The following is a 21,848-nucleotide window of genomic DNA, read 5'->3' as shown; positions in this document are numbered from 1 at the left end:
GCGAGGATGACAACTCTGATACTGTAATAGAGTGTTCCGGTCAGTATGCTTCCGATAAATAGATGTTTCAAAATGCTCCTGACCTGCAGTAATCAAAATGTCTAAAAAAGCAATTTTCCAACGGTGAATACAGAAGTTAAATTGTATATGGGCATTGAGAGAGTTGAGCCAATCCAGAAAACAATAAAATTGTATATCTGTGCCCATCCAAATCACCAAGACGTCGTCAATGTACCTACGCCAAAGATAAATGAATCTGGACCACTCAGAAGGATAGATAAATTGACTCTCAAAATTATCCATAAAAAGACAAGCCAAACTGGGGGCCATAGTGGCCCCCATAGCTGTGCCTTTAATCTGTTTGAAGTATGAATCATGGAACTGAAAGAAATTCTCAGTGAGAGCTAGTTCAGATAACTGCATTAAAAAAGAAGTAGGTACACGATGAGGTCGTGGGCGTTTGTCCAAAGTGTGTGAGATCACTTGAAGTGCTTCAGTCTGAGGAATATTTGAATATAGTGAGATAACATCAAGTGTAACAAAAAAGAATGGGTTAGGGGGAAATGGCAGTTCAGATAATATGGAGATCAAATGAGTGGAGTCCCTCACATATGACTGAATTAGCGACACAAAAGGTTTTAGGAAATAGTCCACAAACTGGGATAAGGGTTCAAGAAGAGAGCCAATGCCCGAGACGATAGGACGACCAGGCGGATGCATCAGCGTTTTATGGATTTTGGGTAACGTGTAGAACTGTGGTGTAACAGGATGTGGGGTGGTGAGAAATTTCCCTTCTTTAGTTGTAATAATATGCCGGTCTAATGCTTCCTGAACAAGTTGTTTGATAGTACCCTGTAGTTCTTCGGTGGGATCAGTCAATAATGGGCTATAAAATTCACGGTCACTCAATTGGCGAACAACCTCAGTGTCATAATCAGAACGGTCCTGGACGACGATCCCGCCACCCTTGTCCGCTGGTTTAATCATGATAGAATGATCCCTGCTTAAGGACATTAAAGCATGTGTCTCGTCTCTAGTCATATTATACCGAATAAATCGTTTGGATAAAAAGATCGTGCGTACATCCCTACTGACTAGGCGTTCAAAAGCACCGAGGGAGACATCAATAGGGCCTGGAGGGATCCACCGAGACCGCGGGCGCATAACTGACATATCCGTAGATGTGTCAGAATCCAAAAAGAATAATTTAAGTCTCAGCAAGCGAAAAAAGCGGTGGAGGTGTGTGAATACATCAAATATATCACCCTTAATCGTGGGGACAAAGGAAAGTCCCTTCTCTAAAACCCTTAATTCACATTCAGAAAGACCGTGTGAGGATAAGTTAAACACAGTCTCCCGGTTTACTGCCACGGATCCGCTTGTGATCGTGTTACACGAGCTGGTCTCTGTGCTCGCTGGACTGTTATAGTTCCCTTCGCTCGCGATCCCCGGGTGTTGCGTTGACCGTGGCCCGAGTCTAAAAAAGATGCCGCGATCGATGCATACCGAGAGGATGCAGAGAGTCCCAAAGCAGAGTCGGAGGAAGTTTGACCAGTCTGTTCGCCCTATTGATGTCTCCCTCGGTGCTTTTGAACGCCTAGTCAGTAGGGATGTACGCACGATCTTTTTATCCAAACGATTTATTCGGTATAATATGACTAGAGACGAGACACATGCTTTAATGTCCTTAAGCAGGGATCATTCTATCATGATTAAACCAGCGGACAAGGGTGGCGGGATCGTCGTCCAGGACCGTTCTGATTATGACACTGAGGTTGTTCGCCAATTGAGTGACCGTGAATTTTATAGCCCATTATTGACTGATCCCACCGAAGAACTACAGGGTACTATCAAACAACTTGTTCAGGAAGCATTAGACCGGCATATTATTACAACTAAAGAAGGGAAATTTCTCACCACCCCACATCCTGTTACACCACAGTTCTACACGTTACCCAAAATCCATAAAACGCTGATGCATCCGCCTGGTCGTCCTATCGTCTCGGGCATTGGCTCTCTTCTTGAACCCTTATCCCAGTTTGTGGACTATTTCCTAAAACCTTTTGTGTCGCTAATTCAGTCATATGTGAGGGACTCCACTCATTTGATCTCCATATTATCTGAACTGCCATTTCCCCCTAACCCATTCTTTTTTGTTACACTTGATGTTATCTCACTATATTCAAATATTCCTCAGACTGAAGCACTTCAAGTGATCTCACACACTTTGGACAAACGCCCACGACCTCATCGTGTACCTACTTCTTTTTTAATGCAGTTATCTGAACTAGCTCTCACTGAGAATTTCTTTCAGTTCCATGATTCATACTTCAAACAGATTAAAGGCACAGCTATGGGGGCCACTATGGCCCCCAGTTTGGCTTGTCTTTTTATGGATAATTTTGAGAGTCAATTTATCTATCCTTCTGAGTGGTCCAGATTCATTTATCTTTGGCGTAGGTACATTGACGACGTCTTGGTGATTTGGATGGGCACAGATATACAATTTTATTGTTTTCTGGATTGGCTCAACTCTCTCAATGCCCATATACAATTTAACTTCTGTATTCACCGTTGGAAAATTGCTTTTTTAGACATTTTGATTACTGCAGGTCAGGAGCATTTTGAAACATCTATTTATCGGAAGCATACTGACCGGAACACTCTATTACAGTATCAGAGTTGTCATCCTCGCGCCTTGCGCGACAATATCCCAACAGGCCAGTTCTTACGTTTACGCCGCTTATGCTCCACCCGCCTGGAATTTTTTACACAGGCAAAAGTAATGACCAACCGTTTTCTGGACCGCGGCTATCCCCATAGGGTAGTCAAGAGAGCTTTTAAGAGAGCGCTATACACAAACCGGGACTGGCTATTTTTACCATCCTCCAGTTCGCCTGATGAATCTAACAACTGTATTCTGCCATTTTCAATAATGGGGAGCACCATTGCTGAGATGATACGGCGACACTGGTCAGCACTTTCACTCACAGAACTGTTACGTGGCCCGCTTCGTTTTACTTTTAAGCGTGGCAGAAATCTACGAGACAGGCTAGTGCATACTTACCCATTCATTGACACATCTGACAATTTAGGAATACATGGTCATTGCACTATGTGCAGCCACACAGCCAATATGTCAGAATTCATACATCCACTTACGGGGCGGGAGTTCAAACTTCGCTCTTCCTCGGACTGTCTCACTAAAGGGGTGATATATATTGTGAAGTGTCCATGCCCGTTGCTCTACGTGGGAAAAACCACACGCATGTTAAAAACTCGAATAATTGAACATTGTTCTAACATTCGTTTACACAGACTTGATGAACCCCTGGTGTCCCACTGGCTTGAATGCGAACATACCATCTCTGATCTCTCCTTCCTGGTGATCGAGGTTGTGCGCCGCCCTCCCCGGGGAGGCAACTACCCCGAGATCCTAGGCAGGAGGGAGCAGAGATGGATCTTTATTCTAGACACGGTAGCCCCCTCTGGCCTCAATAAAGAAATTGAGTGGTACCTGTTTTATTAGATGGGTATCCACTGTGCGGATCCGCCGAGACCAGCTGTAAGTTGACAGCTCTCGCGAGAGCTGTCACGTTCGCGCCTTTTCTGTGTTTAAATGCCCTACACCTGTGTGAGCTTGCGCGCTCCGGGTATTTTCATAAAGGTATGTACATTTGTAAAGGTCGGTACTGTGTAGCCTTTCTTCACCATTGTTTATACTCACTGATATTTGTTTTATGTCTTAGATTAAAATATACCCCTGGTCCCTCCCGAAGCAGCCCAGCGAAACACGGGACCGTGTCGGGGGACCTGTTCAAATTCTGTTTCGTTGAACGCATGGAGTTGCCACTATAAAAATTGAGTCTTTCCATTATTGGAATTGCTAATAACCACCATAGAAATTGTGGTGATTAAATCTTGATCTTGCACCAGTGTTGTTGCGTGATACTTGCTTATGTGCAAGGGTTCGCTCCTTCTACATTTGGGTAATTGAAGTCTCCCATTATTACTTCACTACCAATTTGGTTAGCTTCCCTAATTTCTCTTAGCATTTCACTGTCCGTCTCACCATCTTGACCAGGTGGACGGTAGTATACTCCTATCACTATAGTCTTCCCCAACACACAAGGGATTTCTACCCATAAAGATTCAATTTTGCATTTAGTCTCATGCAGGATGTTTATCCTGTTGGACTCTATGCCATCCCAGACATAAAGCGCCACACCGCCTCCCGGGTGCTCCTCTCTGTCATTGCGATATAATTTGTACCCCGGTATAGCACTGTCCCATTGGTTGCCCTCCTTCCACCATGTCTCTGAGATGCCAATTAAGTCTATGTCATCATTCACTGCTATACTTTCTATTTCTCCCATCTTACTTCTTAGACTTCTGGCATTAGCATGCAAACATTTCAAAGTTTGTTTTTTGTTTGTATTTTCATTCTGCTTTTTAATTGATAGGGATGTTAGATTTTTTTTTAGCTCAGGTGAGTTTTTAGTTACAGGCACTTGGACTACTTTTCTTATTATTGGAACCTCACTGTCAGGATGCCCTAATTCTAATGCATCATTAGTATCCTTTGAAGATACCTCTCTCTGAACCATGCGCTGAGCGACTGTAGGCTTTCCCCTTTGTTCTAGTTTAAAAGCTGCTCTATTTCCTTTTTAAAGGTTAGCACCAGCAGTCTGGTTCCTCCCTGGTTAAGGTGGAGCCCATCCCTTCAGAAGAGACTCCCCCCTTTCCCAAAAGGTTCCCCAGTTCCTAACAAAACTGAATCCCTCTTTGCACCATCGTCTCATCTACGCATTGAGACTCTGGAGCTCTGCCTGCCTCTGGTGACCTGCACGTGAAACAGGGAGCATTTCAGAGAATGCTACCCTGGAGGTTCTGGATTTAAGCTTTCTACCCAAGAGCCTAAATTTGGCTTCCAGAACCTCCCTCCCACATTTTCTTATGTTGTTGGTGCCCACATGTACCACAACAGCCAGCTCCTCCCTAGCACTGTCTAAAATCCTATCTGCAGAAGAAGAGGCCCAACCAGCATCATTGATAATAACTTTCTTATTGGACTCTGATAGGGATTGGGTACTTAGAACTTATTTCCGTAATAAAGCTGAGGAATTTTTGGGTATGAGTGTACAAATATTTCCTGATTTTGCTAAAGAAACGCAATTCAGGAGAAAACAATTTCTAGAATTAAGATCGAAAGTTATACAATTGGGCGCACGGTTTTTCCTCAGATTTCCCTGCAAGTGCCTCATTAAATTTAAAGATTTAAGTTATACCTTTTTTCAGCCCTCTCAATTGGTAAAGTTTATAAATGATACATTGATTGCTAGGCCTGAAAGTAGCCCGATTCTAGAGCATGTGTAACCTCAAAGTGTTCAGTAAAAATTTACAATTCTTGCCTAGAGCTTTCAGTAACTTAATTGTTATTGTAATGTATTTCCTATTATAAGTTGTCTCATGAGATGGATCTCCCACATTGTATTGAGGGCTAAGAGATGTAATGATAGTATTTGAGTTGTTTATGAAGGGATTTTGGGATTAACGTAATATTTTATCACTGCATTGTTTTTTCCTTTCAATAGTATACAAATCATTGAAAAAATTTAATAAACAGATAAAAAAAAAAGATAGGAAGAGCCCTTTTGCTTGTATAGCAATTCAGATAATTCATTCCCCAATTTCCTCTTTTTAAAAAACTGAGAATTTAACACCTCAACATTCAAGATGATGCATCTAAACTCATTTGTACTCATCATGGATACAATTATCTCATATCTAACTGCAACACTGCTTAAAAGCAAGCTTATAAATGTTTCACATAGCCCTCTCAAACTCTGAATTTCAGAACAACTATGTAATATTAAATTTCTCTTTTTTTAACTCACTTATATTTCAGCCCACAAGATCTTTGTGCAATTTAAAAGTGAACCCACAGTATGTTCACTGTATGAAACTTCACTGCCGCAAGAATCTTGACTAACACCAACCGGGGAGAACACATATCTCCCATCCTACGTAACCTACACTGGCTCCCAGTGAAGTACAGAATCCTCCACAAATCACTCACTTTAATCCACAAAGTCATCTACAATCACTTGCATCTGGACCTCGAATTCCCCCTCAATCTCCACCTCACCAACAGACCGACTAGAGAAATATATAAAGGAACCCTACAGACCCCACCTACAAAAGCCACACGCCTCATCTCAACTAAAGACCGATCCTTTTCAACAGCAGGCCCAACTATCTGGAACGACATCCCAGCTGACCTCAGAATGGAGCCCTGCCTACCAACATTCAAGAAAAAACTTAAGACCTGGCTTTTCCGCCAAGCCTTCTCAGATACCCATGACACACAATAGTCGACAGAACTTCCTTTAGGAGCAATGGATTTCCATTTTACCCCTAAGCCCAGAATAAGAGCCTCCTGACTGCTCTGTTTATTCTAATAATTTCTCCGCTATCTCTAGCCTTTCCTTCCTTCCAGCAGTCTATGCCTCCAAGTTTAATTTCCCTGTTAAATGTAACTTTGCTTTTTCATGTTCAACCTTTTGTTTTTGGTTACTGTTCTTGGTTCAGTTCCCCTATTCGATGTGAACCGACCTGATATGGTCTCCACCATGAAGGTCGGTATAGAAAAGTGTTAAATAAAATGTTTCCCCACTCCCCCAGACTTACAATGCCCTGTAAAAGTCTTCACATCCTTCTACAATTTTCACACACTTTTTAAAAATACAAGTCAAAATACATTAAAGTAGGAGTGTCACAGATCTACACAACATATTCACACTTTCATTGTAAAAGAATTAGAGATATTCAAAAATTACTGCGAGAATTAAAAAAATAAGCCTCTACTGCACAAGTTTTGTCATACCAAATATGAATTGGCTCTGGATCAAATGTAATTACTTTAACAAGGCCCATAATAAAAGCTAAATAGACCCCCCAACTGTGTTCAAATCATAATAGCCAAGCTGATTGAAAAATGTTCTAGGGGTGGTGGCTAGACCAAAGAGCAGTGCCAGAACTGATAAAGGCGACCCAGTACTGCAAAGCATAGGAAACTGTGTTTTTGAAAGACTGGAATATGTAGGTAGGTCTCAGATAGGTCTAGGGAGGTTAAGAACTCTCCCAATTGTACAGCCATAATCACAGAGCGTAGGGTTTCCAGGCGGAAATGATTCACTTGTAGATGTTGGTTGATGCTCTTGAGGTTCAGGATGGGGCAAAAGGAACCTTCCTTCCTGGGAAAGATGAAATAATGCCCCATATTTTCGTGGGGCACCTGTACTGGGATTATAGCCCTCATCCTGAGCAGCCTTAAAAGAGTAGTCTCCACTGCCTGCTTTTTGTGCCAGGAGTGACAAGGAGACATCATGAATATGACCCAAGGAATGATGTGAAATTCCTTGGGTCATATTCATGATGTCTCCTCTGTTCGGGGGTCGACTATCCCTCTATCTCCTTGTTATGAGGGTGGGTCAGCAAAATTTTATTGGGACGAACCTGAACCCGAGCCTGCCCCTCTCTTGGGCTGTTGATTACAAAAGGACAGACTTCCCAAAGAGCTGAGATCTCAAATGTCAAGTTTCTGTAGGGGCAAAAACAATGGAAGCCACTGGATCGACCCCCCATAAGCGAGGGGCGCTGTAACTGCTTTCTCTTACCTTCTGGGAGCTGGGGAACTGGAGAGTCGCCCCATTTACTGGCCAGCTTTTCCAATTTGCTTCCAAAAAGGAGTGATCCTTTAAAGGGCATCTTTATAAGATTTGCCTTGGAGGTTGTGTCTGCTGACCAATTCCATAGCCATAGCTGTTTTCTAGCCACCACCACTGAGGCCACTCCTCTGGCCAAAGTATAGACTAGATCCAAGCTCAAACAAGCTAAAAAGGCAGTGGTGGGTTCCATAACCGCTCTGGAATTCACACCAGAGTCATTCACCTCCTGAAAGAGGAATAGGCATGAACAAACTACCAGGGCACAACAAGAAGCAATCTGTAAGGTCACAGGCCTGTTTACGGATGAACTCCATCCGTCTATCGTGCACATCCTTGAAGGCCACCCCTCCCTCCACTGGGATAGTTGTTCGCTTAGAGACTGCACAGACCAGCACATCCACTTTAGAGAAATGCAAAGGCTCTCTCACTGCCAGATTCAGTGGGTATAGAGCTTCTAACGTTCATCCCCCTTTAAAACTTGCTTCTGGAGCATCCCATTCCAGGTCAATCAACTCCTGGATGGCTTCCAGTACTGGAAAGTAACAAAAGGATTTCATAAGGAAATCAGAATGAGATTCTTCTTTGGTTCCATCACAGAGTCTGCCCCAGGAACTCCCAGCATTTTCAGGGTCTGGGAAATCAGGGCCGGCAATTTGTCTCTATGGAAAAACCATAACATGGTCTGATACGATTCTAAGCCAGGGGGAATTAGGAGAATTTCACTTGCTTCTCTTTGTGCTACTGCTCTGCAAGCCAGGATCCAGGGCTTGGATTGAGCTTTCTCCTGTACCCAGCCCTCCATTGGACCCTCTCCTCCTCCTCCACCGCGTGGCTGTTAACCCCTCCCCCAGCTGGAAGACGGCCCTGCAACTAACGAATCCACCTTTAAATCTCTGTGCTGGATGTTAAGACTCATATTGATGACATCACTGATGCGCGACAAAGAAAAGAGTCAACTATAAAAGTTAAACTAGGCTAGGCATCACGCGCCGAGCGTCACGCGTCGAAGGAGCGCGCCAAAGGGGCCTGCCCCTTTGAGCGCCCCTTCGAGCAGCCCCGTCAGACAGCCCAGAAGGATTTCATGACTGTGTCCAGGCGATATCTAACCCTTTGCATGCATTGCCATCGCTTTTGCCACGCACCATTTCCGGAAATCGCAGCTAAGCTCCCGGATGACCAGCCCAAGCAAAACTAGGCTAAACAGTAATACTGGTGAAGTATCTAAGACCAACCATTCTCAAATGGCATTTTGAATTTATGAATGATATATCCTTGAATTGTATCCCATCCCTTACTGCTAAATATGTATACTACCTAATCCTCTGAACCATTCCTATCCTCCCTCCCCTTACGAAAGTTAGATTAACAACTTAACTGCTCCTTCCTAAGACCTATCATGCTAGTCTTGCTATTCATTGCATCATTAGCATTTTTGTAAATTGCATATTTTTGGTGCCTTATGTTTTGCATTCATACCGGTACTCTTACCTGTGTTTTGCATCTGGTTGTTTTGCTTTCATTCCTGTACTCGCCTAACCCTGCTACTAGCTTTACTCTGTAGTGCAACAATGCCTCCTTTTCTCGGAGATTGCGCCTTAACATATCAAACAGAAGTCCACCCATGTGTTTCCCTCTCATCCACTCATCAAACCACACACCACAAAACCCCTCACAAAAACAGAAGACTCATCCCTATACACACCATCACTCGCACTCAAGCTATCAGCCTCTCTCTCATTTCCATTATCCTTTTCAACGCACAATCTCTTCAAAAGAAAACCCATCTTCTACAAGACATTCTCACTGATTCTAATCCAGAAATATGCGCTGTCACTGAAACCTGGTTCAAACATGACACTCCCCTCATCAACCAATTACCCTTAGATATCTATGATGTTTTCTCAATCCCGAGGAAGAAGAAGAGAGGAGGCGGCTTACTCCTGGCTGTAAAAAAGGACCTCCAACTTTTGTCCCATAAATGTGACATCCCATATCAATACGAAATTGGCTTCTTCAAATCAAAATCACTCCAACTGTGTCTCATTTATACCCCCCCGCCCCCGGTCTCCTAGAGAAAGATTCATCACCCCTTATTGAATTCTTTGCAAACGCACTATCACCTGACGTACCCACGATCCTCCTAGGAGATTTTAATTTACACGTGGATACCTCACCACAATCCCCTGCCTGTGAAGCTTTCCTTTCTTCACTTGAAGCTATGGGCTTCCAACAGATAGTGAACTCTCCCACACACAAAGCTGGCCACACCCTTGATCTGATTTTTATCAACTCCCCCATCAGCATAACCAATCCTCCATTATGTATGGCAGTACCATGGTCTGATCACTCCTTAATCAAGACTAAACTTACACTTCCTCAAAGCTCCATTTCCACGCCCCGTCAGCCCATATCTTTCAAATTTCGTAAATCCTGCAATGTAGAGACCATCACACTAGCATGCTCAGACAGACAAGTAAATTGACCTATCATCCCCAGATAATGCATTCTCCTCCTGGGTTAACCTCACCCTCAGCATTGCCAATGAACATTGCCCCCTAATAACAAAAACTGTCAACCCCAACCGTAAAAATAGGAAACCCTGGTACACGCCTGTCCTCAGAAATCTTAAAATCCAACTCAGAGCTGCGGAAAGGTCATGGCGCAAACACCAATCCCCCACAACCAAAACTCTCTACTATCAACGTATGCACGAATATAGAAATTCCATCCTACAATCTAAACGGGAATACTACGCCAAAAAAATAAATGGTCTGCAATATAACCCCAAGGCTCTTTTCGCTATGGTAGCTGACCTGACTTCTCCCACACACACGCAACAACCGGCTAACTCCTCTAAAAATCGTTGCAACGAGTTAGCACAATTTTTTAAAAACAAGGTATCTTCCATCACGGCACAATTCTCGCACAACAACCTCAATATCTGTCTTCCCAATGTCAACTGTCCAGTCTCCCTCTCCTCTTTTGAATCCTCATCCTCCCTAGAAGTAGAGAACATACTAAAGAAAATGAAACCCTCAACACATCCTTCTGAAACCATCCCTTCCAAACTCCAACTATCTATACACAATGTGATCGCCAAACCTCTTTCAAATATTCTCAACTGTTCTCTAGAGCATGGCATTGTCCCTAATTTTCTTAAACAAGCAATAGTGAAACCGCTACTAAAAAAACCGAATTTTGACCCCGCCACCCTTTCTAATTACAGACCGGTGTCCAACCTACCCCTCCTAGCTAAAGTTCTTGAAAAGCTAGTTAATTCACGCCTCTCCGATCACCTTGAACAAAACAACATCCTCCCTTCCACCCAATATGGTTTCAGGAAGCATTTAAGTACTGAAACATTGCTCCTCTCCCTACACGATACTCTTATCAGAGGAACAGACTCAGGATCCTCCTATCTGATCGCCATGCTTGACATCTCGGCTGCGTTCGACACAGTCAATCAAGATGTCCTACTCAACATCCTCAGAAGTATTGGGATCACTGGCAATGCCTTCGCCTGGATTCAATCGTATCTCCAAAATCGCTTTTTTACGGTCCTAGTGGACAACTATGAATCTGATCCCATCAGTCTTCCCCAAAGTGTGCCCCAAGGTTCTTCACTCTCCTCGACGCTATTTAATATATACATGATTCCCCTTACCACGCTTCTCACTAACCTCAACATCAAGCATTTTATTTATGCTGACGATGTGCAACTCATCTTCCCTTTCTCTGACTCTATCCAAACTGCTTTACAAAACTGGGAATCCTGTCTTTCCTCCATCAACCAACTCCTAAAGGACATGCACCTAGCTGTAAATTCCAACAAGACTGAGCTATTAATCATATCTAATAGGCAACCGCTCCCAGACATCCCACTTGCTTACTCATCCACCAATTTCCCATCGCACACTCGTAATTTAGGAGTCATTATTGATAATCACCTTTCTTTTAAACCATTCATTAAATCCATCATAAAGGATTGCTATTTTAAGCTACAAACGATAAAGAAGCTCAGACCCCTACTACACTTCACTGATTTCCTTACAGTACTCCAGTCTATTATTTTATCGAAAATTGACTATTGCAATGCACTCTTCCTTGGCATTCCTGCAACACACACTAAGCCATTACAACTCCTACAAAATGCCGCCGCTCGGATACTGTCAAACACAAAGAAAAGAGATCACATCACTCCCACACTTATCGAACTACACTGGCTCCCTATACAGTCACAAATTCTATATAAAACACTATCTATCATACACAAGAGTCTATTAAATTCCAACCTCAACTGGCTTAATCCCCCCCTCCTACCTCGCACCTCCAAGAGACCTACCCGCCCAGCCCTCCAAGGAACACTTCGTGCCCAATCTATCAAATCTTTTAAACTCTCCTCTACTATAAACAGAGCCTTTTCTCTTGCCGGCCCCACCATATGGAACTCCCTGCCCCATGATATTCGCATGGAGACATATACCCCCACTTTCAAAAAGAAACTTAAAACCTGGCTCTTTCAACAAGCCTACCCCATGTCACCCCCTATTACATAAAACCCCTCTGTGAATTTTACACTGTTATTTTGTTATGAACGCCTTATATCCGCTGATTTTGTACTGTGCACTCTCATGTATATAGTTTTAGTTACAGTTCTATTGCATTGCATCTACCCATTGATGTTTGTTATATGTAAGGGCCCCGCCCAAAAGTTTTTGTTTATTGTGAACCGATGCGATGTGCGAACGGATATCGGTATAAAAGAGATGTTAAATAAATAAATAAAAAATAAATCTTCAAAGGTATTTGTATCCTCCTCTTTGTCCATGCCGTTCGGGTCCCTGCCAGGGATATCCTTGGTAGGTGAGGCATGCCTCGAGGTCTGCCAATAGGATGGAAAGGGAGGGCTTACCGGCTGAGGATCCATCCGGACAGGGGCAAGTAAGGTAGCAGACTGTGCCTGTACGAAGGCTTTAAGGTCCTGGAAAAATTCCACCCAAGAGAAGGCAGCCGGGTCCATGCCTAGCCCAAGAGGTACTGGGATAGGTGCTGCTGAATTTCCCTCTCCCATGGATGACCCAGTCCCAGGGGTACTCAGATTCAGGGTACTTCCAATTAAGGCTGTGGCTAACCTATCCTCTGAATGGGAGGAGCTGGGCGTAGCAAAGTCCAAGGAGGCCAACTCTCCCTGGGCTTCCTCACAGTGCTGACCTAAGTTGGAATCCAGGTCAGTCTGTGAAGCCCTAACATGACAAGCAGCGCAGAGAGAAAGGTGCTTATGTTTCTTGGCTGCTGGAGCCATTGGCAGCAGTAATTGTGTGTTCTGTTGGCTCTCGGTTGGGTGCCTAGGCAGGATGTGGCGAAGTGCAGTACACAGCCCACCCGCCCGGCTTTACCTGTATTCTATGCTTAATAGGTTGTGCGCATATGTAAGTACACAATGTTATTTTATTTATTTATTTATTTAAGGTTTTTAATATACCGGCATTCATGATAAAATCACATCATGCTGGTTTACATTAAAACAGTGGTGCATAGAAAGAAAAAAAAAACTGGAACTGTAGTGCGGAAGAAAGCAGTTACAAAAAACAGGGATGCTTAAACTGGGAGAGGAAGGAAAAAGAAAAAGGTTAATAGCATTTTAAATATTTACAACGAACAGTTAAATGAGCTGGTTGTGTTATAGAACTAGAAGTTGAAGGACATTAGCTGGAGTCCGGGAAAGCTTGTTTGAAGAGCCAAGTCTTAAGTCTCTTCCTGAAGGTTGGGAGGCAGGGTTCCTGTCTTAGGTCTGGGGGGGATGGAATTCCATAAAGGGGGACCGGCGGTAGAGAGGGCCTGATCTCTCAAGGTAATATGTCTAGTGGCTTTGGTTGGAGGAACCTGGAGTGAACCTCTACATGCATCTCTGGTAGGTCTTGAAGAATTGTGTAAGAGGAGAGGAATTTGCAGGTCAATAGAAGTATGTTGATGAATGATTTTGTAGATAATGGAGATGGATTTGTAGAGAATTCTGAAGTGCACTGGCAGCCAATGAAGGCTTTTTAGGATAGGCAGAAAGAGAGACAATGAAGGGCAAATAGTGGAGGGGGGAGATAGAGAGGGATGCAAAGCATGGAGTGGAATGCAAGTGAGAGAGGGGAGATGAAGGGGAAGGACGATGCAGGACACAATAGTTTGGGGAGAGAGAAAGTGGAAGGCAAGCAAGGAGATTTTAGACAAAGGGTGTGGGAAGAGAAAAAAAAAAAGGGGATACTTTGCTGGAGCTGTGCCTTTGCCACTGAAGGAAGAAGCACTGTGCCAGAGCAGCCATGTGCAAATAGAGCACTGTGCCAGAGCAGTTATGTGCAAATAGAGTACGTAGAGCCAACGCACTGCGTGTACCGACGTTCTATGGAGGGCAACATGGCACGCACAAAGACGTACGCAATATGGCACCACCGCAGCCTACCACACGCTGTGCCAACCAAGCCTAAAGCAGGACCTAGCCCACCGAGGAGCCGCTCAATCCACTTGCAAGCCCACTTCCCCTTACCCCAACGGGATCGGGCTAGACATTGGTACAGCGCACCAAACAAGGAGACCGTAGGAAGTCTTACTGAAACCCCTCCAAATGTCTCTGAATCTGGAGGTAAATCTTTTTTCTTTTAAACTTACCTGGGTTCAGCACTTACCAGCTGAGTACAGAGACAGTCTCTGGTTGCGAAGGGAGAGGGCTTTGGGCGTCACCTCCGTGCTCGGCTTCCTGCACCCGCTGCCTTTCAGCTGCTTAAGCAGCAAAAGTCCACACCGGGAATCGGCTACTGGACCAAGGCATACCTCTAAAGGGATCTTGGAAATCACCTCATGAATTCTCAAACTGGGGGTGAGACCTTTAGGTATCACCACAAGAGAGCGGGGCTCAATTTTTTCTCCAGTTTCAATGTAGAATTTCTCCTTTCCAAAAGTACAGCCATCCCCATAGGGAGAGATACATCCACCGGCTGCTGGAGACAGAATAATACTGAAGGGCTGAGGGTACTGCAAGGGTACATCTAGGGTGATGTCAGCTTTCAAATCTGACTCTCTCCATCTGCTAGCAGGGTAGCATAGCCCATTGATCCTGAGTCCATCTGGCTACATGCTAGGAAATAAATTTAAATGTTTAGTACTGGCCTTTAAGGTATTGAGGGGTGTATGTCCTCCTCATCTTAGGGGACGTATTCAATGGAACCATAGTAGATGAGAGCCCAGGGTGCATCTTTGAGTGCAATTAAGTTTACCATCTGTGAAGGCGTTTAGACCTAGGCCTGCAAAAAGAGTCTTTTCTTCTGCGGTCCCAAAACTCTGGAATGAATTACCGGTGGTATTAAGAAAATGATTAGATGAAGTTCTGGAAGGGGCTAAAAACATGGTTAATGAATGGAGGATATTAAAATCTTGTTTACGGGGCTGACCTGAGGTGAAAGCAACTAGGTTTATAAATATACAATGCAAGAAGATCAAATGTTTTAATTTTATTTTATGTACTGTTCTATTTTCAATTTCAGTGTTATATGTTTATTGTATTGCGTGTTATTTCTGTAAATCGGTCTCAGCAATTTTTTAAATCTGGAAAGGGGGGTTAATACATTTTAAATAAAATGTCTATAAAATAATGAGCAGAATGGAACAGATAATGCAAATCGGTTTACTCTTTCAAAAAAGTGCAATGATTAGAGGACATGCACAGAAGTTACTAAGTAGTATTTTTAAAACAAATAAGAGAAAATATTTCTTTACTCAATGCATAATTAAGCTCTGGAATTTGTTGCCACTGGATGTGCTGAAAGCTGTCAGTGTAGTTGGGTTTTAAAAAAAAGCTTAGTCAAGTTCCTGGAAGAAAAGTCCATAAACCATTATAAAGGTGGACTAGGGGATATCCACTGCTTATCCCTGGGATAAGCAGCATGAAATCTATTTACATTTTAGGATCCTGCCAGGTACCTGTGACCTGGATTGGCCACTGATGGAGACAAAATGCTGAGCTTAATGGACCTTTGGTCTATCCCATTAAGGTAAATCTTATGTTCTTAAGGCTATAAGAGAATTTCAATGTGCTTGAATACCTCTTAGGCCTCTGTCAGATTAGCTAACCGTAAATAGGGTTCTCCATAGACAGCAGGATGAATTAGTCAGGATACGTATGTGACATCATCTGACAGCACCAAATGGACCCGTCTCTATAGCTAAGTAAAATTTTATTGCTGAGCATGTGTGGGAGTTCCTATGCATATGCTACCTTAAGAGACTCAGCTGATTGTAGAGCTTAGACAAGCTAGTCAACTCTCCAAGGTAATAAGCATGGCTAATTCATTCTGTTGTCTTTGGAGAACACAGTTTACAGTAAGCAAACTTGCTTTGTCCATCCACAAGCAAGTCAAGGGTTGCTTTTCCACTCAGTGCCCCACCATGCACTGAAAAAGCAACTTAGACCTCCCACCTGTAGGGGTCCAAAGTGAACAAGCTGCTCAAAACTGCTTGCCCAAAGCTACTATTGCTTCTAGCGAGGTTGTCTAGACAATAATGAGACATGAAGGTGTGACTTGATGGCCTGTTTGCAACTCTCATTTTATTCAACTTATGTCTGAAATTTGCCTTCATATGTGTAATGGAGAAGAGGCCAAGAGACTAAGCCCCGCTCTTCAAAGGCTCTCTAGCATCCCCTCAGCTTTCTGTCCAGACCTCTAAGTAAAAAAAAAAAAAAAAAAAGTACATATAGACAGAGAAAAAGTGAGGGGTGGGGTGAGGAAGAAATAAAGGAGCACACATTAAATTTTGTAATTAAAAGAGGTAGAATGACTACATGCAGTTCTACCATAATTACAAAATAAATATACAAAAAGTAACTAAACCAACCAGAAAGAAAAACTAATAAATTTAATGAAAGTCAGAGAGCCTAAACAGCACTTGAATTTCACTCTGTAGTAAAAAAGAAGACCAAGAGCCTTATCACTAATATCAACTTGTCCTTAGTTACATATAATAGAACGCCCACGTTTGTTCATAAAAGTATTTTAATAGGCACAAATGCAGTTTATAATTAAGAAGAGTCACGCTGTTCACAAGCCTTGTCAAATCATTACCCCAAATCCAACCTCTCTCAATTTTAGATGCCACTGAACACTTATGCATTGTAATTGGGGTGCAGCAATTTACATTTTTGAACGACAAAACTTCACAAATGAAGCAAGCTTCTCCTGTCTATAGTTCAGAAACAAAACTTGCTTTGAATCTTGTATAGACTGAGTTGCAGTCCCCTCCAACAGTCGTTTATTTTCATTTCAATAGAAAGCTTTCGTTTCTTATCCACATCACTCTACAGATATACAACTTGGAGCAGTTAGTAAGCACAAGAATAATCTTAACCTTTTGTGCCTTCACATGTACATGCTTCAGCCTGCTCTTGGATCCTGCAGAATTCAGAGGGCCATGTCAAGTTCATACTCCATTGGCTAGTTCTGGCATCCAGATAAACACTTCTGTAAATACCACATCCTTTTTTAAAAATGCTCCAAAATTATTCAGTCCAGATAAAGCAGCCATAAAAATAAACAGTTTAGTGTGGAGAGGCCTGTCCCTTCCCATTTAGGTCATCAAATTCAACCTTTAAAAAAAAAAAAAAAAAAAAAAAACCATAGTAGAAAGAGAGCTGCACTGGGACTGAGCTGCTTTTCCACCCAATTCCCCTGTGGAAGGAAAAATACTGTGGCCAAGTTTCAATGCAATGCTGCCACCTTCCTGCTGAGACTTTGCCTCCTCTCAGTGAAGTCATCACAGGCGACCTGTAAAAAAGAGACAACTCTATGCAAGTTGACCTTGGGGGGAGGGAGAGGAGAGGGTAAACCCTTGAAGTTCTCTTTTTTTTTTTTTTTTTTTTTTTTTAAGTTTTACTACAGCTACTCTACTATTTGAGAAACCATTTGGTGCAATATAGACCATCATGTTTATGTCATTTGGCAATTTCCTGGCCCAGGTGAGATCAAATTAATGAGCACAGAGAAGAGAGTGTTCTCCAGTTTTAGCCCATTACAGAATTATCTCCCAGGACATTCAGTTTCTAGATGACTTGTTCATTTTCAGGAACACTATTAAAGCTTGGTTGTTTCAGCAAGCCTTTACTTACATTTTACTGTATGCATGTGTTATTATAGATTAGGGTAGAGTGTTAAACCAAATCAATAGAAACCACATAAATTATTATAAAATTTTTATTTTAATATTGTTGAATTTACTTATTGTCAACTTGCCTTGAGCACTACTCTTAAATAAAAATTGATGACAAGTCATACTGAATACTAACATGGGCACTATAGGGGTTTTGACAAGGGTGAGGAGATTATGCACAATCATTTTATTGTATGGACTTGCCCCACTGGGTTGAGTCATACATTAATTTAATAATCAAAATGTATTATTGTAATTAATCTGGGGCATTTGTTTGCAGAAAGCAATCTAGAGAGAGTATCAGTCAGTCGTGTATCTATGGCCACCAGGTCAGTGAAAAGACAACACACACAGGCCTCCACACACGTACAGAGAGTCTTCTTCGTTTGTTTTAGGCACCACTGATTACATGAGCCTAAGCCCTAAGTGAGTGGGCTATGGCCCACCTTAGCTATTTAGATTTTTTTTTTTTTTAATTTAGATTTATATTCCGCTTTTCGCACTTCAAAGTGGATTACATTCAGGTACTGTAGATATTTCCTTATCCCCAGAGGGTTTACAATCTAAGGAGGTCATTTACCAGATGGATCGCACGCACGAGGAGGAGTCGGGGCGTCACCGGGGCCAACTCCGCGAAGACGCTGCAAAGGTAAGGGCCTTTTTGCGTCCTATTTCACGCCCAATAGCTATACCTTCTATGGTGGCGCTATTGGGTGCGAAACCGGCAGCGATCGCACCGCGGTGGTGCGATCGCTGCCGGTTAGCGCAGGACCACCCCCCCGCCCTAAGTTTGTACCTGAGGCAATGGAGGGTAAAGTGACTTGCCCAAGGTCACAAGGAGCAAAAAAGTGGGACTTGAATCCTGGACTCCTGGTTCATAGCCCACTGCTCTAACCACTAGGCTACTTCTCCACACACACACACACAGTTTACAATGCCACTGTTGTGTGCATTGTAAACTGGATAAAAAAAGACAAGAAAAAGAGGACTAACCCAGGGATCTGAACCGGAACTAGTGCTTTTTAATCTTTCTCTATAACAATCACTATTTAGCGCTCTCTAGAATGGACAACAAGAGATATCTAATATACTGTCAATGTACATTAATAGAGAGGCTCCCTAAGTTTCTATAAGCTTTCTGTTAAGAAAATAAATATTCACTTTTCTTCTATTTCAAAATTTAAACCATTTATGAATCAGACAACCTGAGCAACGCCGGGCAGTTTTTGCTAAAATAAAGATAAAATATGAACAAGAACCTTAAAACTGAATTCCAGCAACTTAAAACAGCAGAAAATGATTTAAAGCTAAGTAATGCTAAACCTGAAACCCATAAATGAGAATTCTATTGTATTTAGGACATATCAGGAGTAAGCATACAAGACTAATGCACAGAAATCTCACCTTAAGAGTACATTCTGTACTGTTAAGCAACCTGCACCATCTAAAAGTTCTCTGATTTGGGCCTTCAGAAAATACTACTCTAGCCAGGAAGCTCACAGTATTGTGTTTGGCATAAACACACACCAAAAAGGTATGCAAATACATCTGATAAATATTCACTGTGGAGACCCCTGAAAACCAGACCTATGTGCAGCTGCTAATGCAGCTTTTCTTGAACTTTGAAGTTACAGGAAGACTGCAATAAATCTATTACAATTCTATTTTGAATAACTTGTTTTATCTTGCATACACGAGAAGTATACAAGCAAGGAGTATTGATCTTTTGTCATATTTTGTTTTTAATCTGATTTTTTTAAGTATTCCATTTTACATGTCATTTAACTTTGTGTTCATATATGTTCTTCTGCACATCGCTTAGAGCTATTCAATAGTGATTAAGAATTTTTAGTAAGGAGAAAAAGATAAAAGTGCTATATGAAGCTAAAGTAATAAGTTTATACGCAACTAAATTAACTTAAAAAGAGGTAACCCAGTGTCACAAAAATTAGGACCCTTTTTTCTAGTTTAGTTATTGAGTCTTAAACATTTTCAATGTAGCCACCTCAGACAAAATATTTTGAAATAAAAAATTAATAGAATACCATTTGGTGCATTCGGAGGTACCCAGACGCCAAAATATTTTGGCAGATACTTTTGCAGCTCCAGAAGATGACTGTCACCACAGTCCACAGCATATACCTACAACAAGAGAAATAAAATACTTTAAAAATCTCTGATAGCTTGGGGGGAAAAGGGAGGTGTTGCACTTCTATTCACTTATTTTAAGAATGCCATCTGTGAAGTGTTTAAATTATGAAGTTGAGAAGTAAATGGAAAATTCTGCCAACACATTTATCTGAAGCAATAAAAATATACAAAAGTCTAATTAAATTGGTCTATGAGCAATCATATAAGCACCTAATATATTAGTCCAGCAATATCCTGGTTATAGATAGGGTTGCCTTTTATTGCATATGATTGCTTGCATCATTTTATGCCCCAGACTATCCAGAGCAAGATGACTTGGAAGGTAGCACAATGTATTCATGTAAATTATCTAAAAATATAAATTACACTAGTGTTTATCTTTAAACCACTAAAAGTGTAAAAAAAAAAAAAAAAACCCAAAAAAAACCACAACACACAGTTTCAGAACTCTGCATACCAGTAAAACACACATTTGGCACACTAGCATCCTTCCGGAGATACCTGCACAATAGGTGACGCGATGCTGCCACAAATATTAGAACTGTGGCCAACGGATAAACATCTGACATATCATGATCAGTGTGTAGACAGAAATGTTATGCCAAGCAGAGTCTAGAGCAATGCTGAGCTGGGGCGCTCTAACCTCCTCACTACCCCTGATTCGCAGATCGATTGATTCCCCTGGGTTGAGATACCACAGAAGCAAAGCTCTGTGGACCTGGAAGCTGTACAGATGTGGAAGCCAGCTGTTTCCCCAGTGGAGCTGTGGGCAGCTGATGATTTCATGCACATGCATCTGGACCAGGTAATGGAAGAAGGCCTCAGCCAGGTTGATCCTGATGAATGTGTCACCACTGTCACATACCTGGAAGGAGGCCTAGGACTGTAGAGAAGACCCAGGCTGCAGGATGACCTACAACAGAGTAGGTAGCCCCCCCCCCCCAAGGTAGTAGTTGAGGCACCTTTAGCAGCTGGAGGTGGAGGAGAGTACAGGAAGGCTGAGGTCAGGGTGGGCAGCATTCAGCCATAGGTGAGAGTCAATCCTGAGGTCAGGGCAGGTGGCGAGCAATATGAGTTCAGAACAAAGCCGAATCACAAGAAGTCAAAGCAGGAACAACAAAACTCAGAAGTAGGAAGCAAGACCTGTTGCTAAGGCACCCAGTGAGTGGAATGAAGTCAGACCTATAAAACCCAGCAGTAGTAATGGTCCCAGATAGCTTGGGATGTGGAGCAGAAGCCAGATACCAAGGGCCATGCTGAAGGACTTCAACATGATGTGGGTCTCAGCAGTAGGACCTTGATTGTAATAAACAGTATGTTAAAACCAATATTCAAGTCATTCTCTGAGCATCTCAGATGGAATCCAGATGCCTGAGGTTTTCATTTCTCTGGCACAGACTTATGGTCAAGAAGGGGACCTAGGGGCAGTAAAAACAAGGCATCCCCTTGGGAAGGAGGGGGATGGGAAATGTCTGAGAAGTGGTTACCAGAATTGAGCATACTAGTGAATTTTCTATCTCAGCTATATTTCTTTACTAAAACCGCTGCTACTAAGTTCTCAGATCATGACAAGAGGATGGAAGTTGTAGAGGACCAGATTAGCAGGATGGACACTCAGGATGGCAGTTCTGCATAGTGCCAGCCTGTCTCATGTTAAGGATAGTTTGGCTTACACCATAAATTAGAAGCAAGGGAGAACACAGCTAGCATGAAGAATTTGCATAACCTTAACTTTCCAAAAGATCAGACTGTTTTTCCTTCAAGAACTGCTTAAGAAATATA

At 42.4% G+C, this 21,848-nt stretch overlaps 1 protein-coding gene across 2 annotated transcripts in view; it reads right to left on the bottom strand.

Annotated features, from left to right (window-relative positions):
• Positions 1-21,848, bottom strand: part of IPMK (inositol polyphosphate multikinase) — a 214,293-nt gene that overhangs the window by 132,571 nt on the left and 59,874 nt on the right. For both annotated transcript variants that reach the window (XM_029609777.1, XM_029609776.1), the window contains exon 3: positions 19,961-20,057. In XM_029609777.1, coding sequence (XP_029465637.1) covers positions 19,961-20,057 — 97 coding nt within the window. The remainder of the gene's footprint in view (positions 1-19,960; positions 20,058-21,848) is intronic.

This window comes from Rhinatrema bivittatum, chromosome 7 (genome assembly GCF_901001135.1).
Source record: "Rhinatrema bivittatum chromosome 7, aRhiBiv1.1, whole genome shotgun sequence".
In the NCBI taxonomy this organism is placed as follows: Eukaryota; Metazoa; Chordata; class Amphibia; order Gymnophiona; family Rhinatrematidae; genus Rhinatrema; species Rhinatrema bivittatum.
This window is presented reverse-complemented; position numbering and strand designations above follow the sequence as displayed.